We start from the raw sequence: 7,057 nt of genomic DNA, 5'->3' as shown, positions 1-7,057 counted from the left end.
CATGGCATAGATGGTATGGAATAAGGGGTGGATAATGCCCTGGTTCCGGCGGGGATAGGGTTAATTTTTCCTGGCATTCCATGCCATGTGAGCCATGCCCACCCTGAGCTGCTGGCGGAGGGGGCAGGAAGTCACCGTTTGGAGCAGGCTGGGGCGTCCCGGGTCCGGTCGGTGAGCGGCGGGGAGCGGCGGTTCCGTAATCGTGTTTGTATATTCCTCTGTCCGTGTGATTGTTGTTGTTTGCTTGTTCCCTTTGCCGTTCTGTTAAACTGCCTTTGTCTCAACCCAAGAGTCCTGTATTGGGAAGGCCCGAGCGAGCGGCACATGGTTCTTTGTTGCCGTCTGAGGCCAAACCACAACATTCAGGTTTCATCACTACTGTGTTATCCTGAAGAACACTTCTAGAACACTGTTAGTATCATATAACGGTTAATATCACGCAGCTCGGAACTAAGTCTTCTCACCCAGGGTCGAATTTCCTTGGGGTACACATTGAGCTTCCCCATTCTCCAGCATCACCCACCAAGTACCTCCAGGTCCTTGAGCAAAAACAGTCCCACGAATGGGTTTGCCCTTGCCTGAGGCAGGAAAAACCCAAACAGTTTTCCCTAACCTATTCCTTTCACGCTGTTCTCCTGTCCCGTAGGGATAGAAGAGACTCTTTAGAGACCCAATTCAACAGTCCCATAAAAACAAAGAATGTTTCCACATTAATTGAGATATATATATACTTTTATATGTATATATATCTATACCTTGGTAGATCACAATTTCTCTTGGGAGTTATACCGTTCTCTTCTTTATACCTTATTTATTCTTACCATAGGTAAGAATGCCTTACCTATGATCCTAAGTAACAAACCAAAACCCGCTACTTATTGACTGCCCTCTGTGTTGTGCTCTGGTTCTGTAATGAAACGGTTGGTACTAACTACGAATTCCTGTGGAGGAGGAGAACGTAGTGTGCGGCAAACAAACCATCCAGCACTGTGCCGAGAATCAGAAAGCCCAAACCCGAGGGCTGAAGGATGAGTATGTGATGATACGTGCATAAATACGCGTGTTGTGTTCCTTGGGTTTTTTTTCTTCATTACTTCATTGGTAAGTAATGAAGTACTCTCCTCTACCTGTCCCCGAATGTCAACAGAGGAGACTGTATTTCTTTCTTGCTAATTGCCTTTGGCGTGAAGTCGGCAACCTTGTATTTGAGATTCTGTGTGGGATGTTCCGGGTCAGTCTCACCTCGAGGACAAAAAGCCCAATGTTTGTATCTAGGACCAAAAACAATGGAGAAGATACTCTCCTCGTCATGTCGCGTTTTTAAAAAATGAGTGTTTTTCCTTCAGAAGCCAAACAGGTGGGGATGGGTCAGCTGAGACCCATTTTTTGAAATGTCAAGTCCCCAAGCATGTGGTAGCTACAAATTGGAACCACAGAGAGCTTCTCATCATTGCTTTGAGCAATGCAGTAACTTTCACAGCTTCACAGGGAGACGCTCAAGAGTACTTGAAATACTGGAAATTTAATTTCACTTGGTGCAGTGGAGGCTCAGTAAAATGAAAAACAGGGTTTAAGCCAGCAAATCTACAAGCACAGGTCACTCGCCGAGGCAAACAGCTCCGGTGCTGGCACGTCGGCAGCAGAGCCGGGCAATGGTGGCGAAAAGGGGCTTTTTCCGAGTTTTTCTGAGGCCGGGAGAAGACCGGGCAGTGGCAGGGACCCGCAGGGAGCCCGCAGCTGACAGCTGATGCGAGAGCGTCTGACGAGGCCGGGGCGGAGCCTGCAGCAGCAGCGGCAGGTTTAAAGGAGGCGTAACCGCCACCAACGGTCACTGGCTGAGGCAAGTGAGCCTGCAGCAGCAGCGGCCAGCCCCCAGCCCCTTCAAAGGCGGCCCAAGGGAGTGCGGGGAACAGGGCGGGCAGACAGGGCATGGCGCGTCAGTTCGCGTGGAAGGGCGCAGGACGCTCGGGGGGGAAGGTCAGCCATGGTCTCCAACTGAAGGACGCAGCTTCCCGCATCTGCTGCACCTGCCAGAGCAGACGTGGCCGTACCAACTGAGCTCCCCTGGAAGCACGCAGCTCCCCAGGTCGCCGGCTGCAGAGAGTGCCTTAATCTCCCAGGGCTGGTGGGTGGTAGAAGAGGTGACAGCTGCGTGAGGTGCCACCAGGGGGATGATCTGCTCAGCCTGGCAGCAGAGCTGAAAGAGGAAACAGAAGGGCTGCGGAGCATCAGGGAGAGTGAGAAAGGAATGGATTGGTGGAAGCAGACTCTGACCTCCCTGAGTCAAAAACCAGAAGAGCCCCCAAAAAAACCCCGAGCTGAAGGAGATCTGGTCCCTTCGCCCTGCCACTGAAGGCAGTGGCCAAAAGGAGGCCAGTGAATGGAGGCTAGTCCCTACGAGGGGAGGGAAGCGAACTCCCTCCTTGCCCACATCCCCCGACCAGGTGCCTCTGCACAACAGGTATGAGGCTCTTGAGGAGGGAGGCCAGCCCATGGATGGCATGGAAGATGGTTTGGCTACACCAGAAGAGATGCCGGGACCAGCAAGGCCTACCCCCAGTTTAAAAACTGCCTCTGCAAGGGAGAAGAGGCGGGTTATAGTAGTAGGCCCAATATGCCGCGCAGACCCTCTTGACAGGGAGGTATGCTGCCTCCCCGGGGCCGGGGTCAGGGACGTCACTTGAAAACTTCCCAGCCTGGTTAAATCTGGCTAGGGGCATCAAGGATAACAAGAAAAACTCCTATGAGTACGTCACGGGTACAGGCAAGACTAGGGAAGGTGTGGGCCCTCTCAGGAAGGACACAGGAGACCTGGTCACCCAGGACACGGAGAAGGCTGAGATGCTGAATGACTTTCTCGCCTCGGCCTTCACCAGCAAGGGCTCCACCCACACCACCCAAGTTGCAGGATGCAAAAGCAGGGTCTATGAGAATGAAGCAGCGCCCACTGTAGGAGAAGATCAGGTTCAGGACCATCTGAGGAACCTGAAGGTGCATAAGTCCATGGGACCAGATGAAATCCATCCACGGGTCCTGAGGGAGCTGTCAGATGAAGTCGCCAAGCCTCTTTCCATTATATTTGAGAAGTCGTGGCAGCCTGGTGAAGTTCCTGCTGATTGGAAAAGGGGAAACAGAACGCCCATTTTCAAAAAGGGAAAAAAGGAAGACCCAGGGAACTACAGGCCGGTCAGTCTCACCTCTGTGCCTGGCAAGGTCATGGAGCAGATCCTCCTGGAAACGCTACTAAGGCACATGGGAAATAGGGAGGTGATTGGTGACAGCTTCACCAGTTTGGCTTCACCAAAGGCAAACTCTGCCTGACATTGACAAATGTCTTACTCTTTGGTGTCTTTGGTGAAATTACAATAGAAACTGTGGCGGCTCTCTGTCAGTGAACGGACTTATTTCAGAGATAACTCACATAATACGTGTGCTTATTTTTGAACTTCAGTACCAATGTACCTTGACAGAAGAGGCTTGAAACACAAGGAAGCGCCTTCCTTCCCCGATTCTTTCAAAACACGCTGGATTCTTTCAGAACTGCTTGGGATGGGAAGTGGCTAATTGTACTAATATTGACTCCTCCATCCAACAAAGAAGGAACTGCAACATGCCATTACAAATTCTACTTTTGTAGCCCTCCAAAACACTGTCAAGTTGCTTTACAAATGCTAATCAATGTCTCCTGAAGTCTAGTAGGTTGAAACGCTCTGGCGATACCACTTGACTTGGTCATTGCAGAGTTGTATGGCGGAGAACAGAACTCCTGAGTTTTCATAAGAACCATTTTATTTGGAAAACAAATATACAGCTCTGGTGACAGAAGAAGTCGGTAAAGTTGTCCTGAATGGTCCCTGTTTAAGAAAAACATCTGCCACGCTAACTGCACCTGCAACAGCACCTGCAACGTGGTCTCCATCTGCGTTTCCATCTTCAATTTTATCTGCATCCGCACCGGCATCCCCAAAGATGCCTTCCTCTGAAATGGTACCTGCATCAGCAACGCTCCCTCTGTCTGCAAGGGCATCTGCAATGCTCTCTGCACTCCGGTTGTGTCTACATCTGCAGTGGCGCACGAAAGGGTATCTGGTGTGGCATCTGTCTCTCCCATGGCATCTCCGTCTGCAGTTGCATCTGAAAGACTACCTGGTTTCTGCAAGGGCGTCTGCAGCGGTATCTGTGTCTGCCACGGCCTCTACAACGGCATCTGCACCTGCAACGGAATGGGCGGTGGTATCTCTGATGGTATCAGTACGGGTGTCCCTGCCTGTATTGGTGCCGGCGTCTGTGAAGGTCTCTGTACGGTGCCTGTGTGCCCAATTGTACCTGTGTCTGCGTCTGTGCTGGCATCTGTCTGTGTCCTAAGTCTGTGCGTGGCGGGAGTTCTGCTGTCCAACAGGAGTCCAACGCCCTGTCCGTGTTGGCCTTCATGCGCGCTGCCAGGCGGGAGAACCTCCGTCCGCTGGAAGTGCCCTCCAGGCTGAAGAGGCGCTCCAGTAAGGAAAGGCAGCAGCTCTGCTGCAGCAGCCAGGCCAGCCTCTTCATCCTGCTGCACGAGAGAAACTGCTGGGCCCAGAGGCTCTCGCTGTACAGCGCTAAATCAGCCAGGGCTGGGGGAAAGCAGGGCGGCGGACAAGCCAGTCGCACCTCCTGGGAGGAAAGGGAGCTGATGGAGAGGAAGGGGGCAAACAAAGCAGTGCCGCCAGGGGAAGCTGACCGCTCGAGAGGGCGCGTTGGCGCTACAGCGCCCGGGGGCCCAAGCAAAGCTGGGAACCGGCAAGAAAAGGGTTATCGCCCTCTGAGCTTCCTCGCTCTCACACCTCACCCCCACCCACTGCTCCTTCCCAGTCTCCTGAGCCCTGCCCCTCGTCAGCCTCTACTCCCTGTTTGCAGCTCTCTGTCCCCAGCCACCACCAAGGCCCTGCCGCTGTCGACGCGTGCCGGCAGGCACAGCCCCGGCTGTGAGCTGCTTTTTACCCAGGGGGGAAGGAGCGTGCAGGGGGGAGGGAGTGTGGGGCTCTGTCGTTCCCCATTCCACCCGCATATCGCTCCTTAACCCCTCGGTCCTGTAAGGGCCGTGCGTCAGGTCACGTGTGGCCTCAAGCCCAGGCAGGTCTGGGACCAGGTAGGAAATGGCTCTTCCTCCCCTAGGTTCTCAGTTCTGCTCCTTACCGGCCCTTCTGCAGAAGGCAGGCTGCTCTTCTCACGTAAGCGACACAAGGCAACTTTTCCACCTGAGCCTTGACAAAGGCGCCAAGGAAGGTCTCGGGGAAGTTCCTTCTGAGCAAGCTCAAAGCCTGCCTCATCATTTTCTCTGCCAGCTGAAGGCGTTGCATACACCAGCAAACCTGCAGAGGAAAAGGGAAACACCCTGATCTGCTCGAGTCGGCCAAGAGACTGCCGGAGTCTGCCGGTGGCTGGTGATGCCAGGGATAGCCCCTGCAGCCGGGGAAAGCATCCAGCTCCATCCCCCAGGACACCCCTCCAGACCTCCCCATCTCTTTACCTCCCCTTTGAGGCTGAAGAAGGTGGCCTCTTCAAAGCAGGCTATCGCAGTGGCTTTCATCTTCCTCAGGACCTCCGCTTCGTTCAGCTTCATGAGGGCCTTTGCGCAAGCACAGAGAGAGCAGGCGAGCGTGATGCAGAGCCCATGGCCGGCCTCGTCCTCCCCTGTTGCCTCTGGCATCTGTCTTAAGAGGGCCCGTTTCTCCCCCTGCTGATGCCCGCCCCAACACAGTCACGCCGGCTCAGAGCACAGGCACCAGTGCTCCTTCAGATCCCCTCCCTGCTAATTCCCCTCCTGCTATGGGCACGGTGGCCTGTGTCTCCGTCCACAGAAGAGGCAAGCCGGAGGAAGAAGTCAGGCTCTGACCCCAGCATGTCCCTTCCAAGGCCCCGTCAAGGCACGCCCTATTGCAGCGGTGAAGTTGTCCTGCCCAGAGCCAGCTGACTGAGAGGACTCCGTGCACGGTGGGCACTGGCGAGCGAGGCAACTCACCATGTAGCTGTTGGAGACGTGCAGGTAGGCAGCAGCACACTCCAGAAGGTAGTAAAAGGCTCGGTCGGCATCGCCCATTGCCACGTAGTGGCGAGCCAAAGGCACAAGCACCGATTCCACGATGGCTCGGCATTCACACCAGTGTGTGCCGTTGTGCTGCCTGTCGGTCTCGTCGGGCAGCTCAGTTGTCTCTTCGCCCTCTGGCAGAAGCCGCTCCGCCACACTAGTCAGAGCACCGTTCCCAGGGGAAGAAGAGAGCAAAGAATGCACAGGCATCACCTACACTGGTCTTTTGCCCCACAGAGAGGCCATCAAAAGCCCTTTGTTCAAAAGAGAGCGCGAGCCCACGGGCAGGCATGACTCCTACAGCTGCTTTGTAGCCAGGGAGAAGACGACAAGCTGGGCTTTCTGTCACCTCCCCCAGGCAAACCACCCGGCTCCCTGTGGTGGCTTTTCGCCTGCAGATCTTGTAGCGCTCCTCTCGAGGAACTGGAAAGCAAGGCCTGCTCCAGGGTAGTGTGACCATCACTAGGAGCCCACGGGCTTCCTCCAGCACTGTCTCACCTCCGTGGCCATCTCTTCCCCGCTCCCACCTCACAGAAAGCCTCTTCCTTAAGCTAGAGTCACAACCGGCAGGCAAATGCCAGCGCTTCCTTGGTCTCCTCTGGAGACCCCTGAGGCCCCTGCCTTTACAGAGAATCAAACCCTTGTCTGCTCACCCAGTTTCCTCCTCCATGAAAGCCTGCTGCTCTGCGGCATCTGCAAAGAAAACAGGGGGTTAGACACCTCCTCGCCTGCCCCAGGGGAAGAGCTGCTCTCGCTCTCCCACTGGGCTTCAAGGACCCTTGCGAGGGTGCCGACACGCTGAGCAAAGTCTGCGGTGGTTGTCCTCAGCTCCTGGGCTCGTCCCCGGCAGACCTCCTCCCAGCCGATCCCCAGCATACACCCCTGGGCTCCTGGAGGGCCCGGGCTGTGGAGCACGGTGCACAGCGTACCCCCAGTGGCGTGGGTCCTATCCTGCTTCAGCTCTTCTCCAGCCAGCACCAAGGCCTCCCAGCT

At 55.1% G+C, this 7,057-nt stretch overlaps 1 protein-coding gene across 1 annotated transcript; it reads right to left on the bottom strand.

Moving 5' to 3' along the window:
- Positions 1-5,114: 5,114 nt before the first annotated feature.
- LOC128917728 (adenylate cyclase type 10-like) lies at positions 5,115-6,062 on the bottom strand. The gene is made up of 3 exons (XM_054221137.1): positions 5,999-6,062; positions 5,507-5,605; positions 5,115-5,348 (listed from the first exon to the last, which is right to left on the bottom strand). The coding sequence occupies exons 1-3, from the start codon at positions 5,999-6,001 to the stop codon at positions 5,169-5,171; spliced, it is 282 nt and encodes a 93-aa protein (XP_054077112.1). The 5' UTR covers positions 6,002-6,062; the 3' UTR covers positions 5,115-5,168.
- Between the last annotated feature and the right edge of the window lie 995 nt (positions 6,063-7,057).

Source organism: Rissa tridactyla, chromosome 14 (assembly GCF_028500815.1).
Source record: "Rissa tridactyla isolate bRisTri1 chromosome 14, bRisTri1.patW.cur.20221130, whole genome shotgun sequence".
NCBI lineage: Eukaryota > Metazoa > Chordata > Aves > Charadriiformes > Laridae > Rissa > Rissa tridactyla.
This window is presented reverse-complemented; position numbering and strand designations above follow the sequence as displayed.

Coding starts and splice junctions, on each gene's coding strand:
- LOC128917728 (XM_054221137.1), bottom strand. Junction 5,349..5,506: donor TCTTCAGCCTCAAAGGGGAG/GTAAAGAGATGG, acceptor TTTCCTCTGCAG/GTTTGCTGGTGTATGCAACG.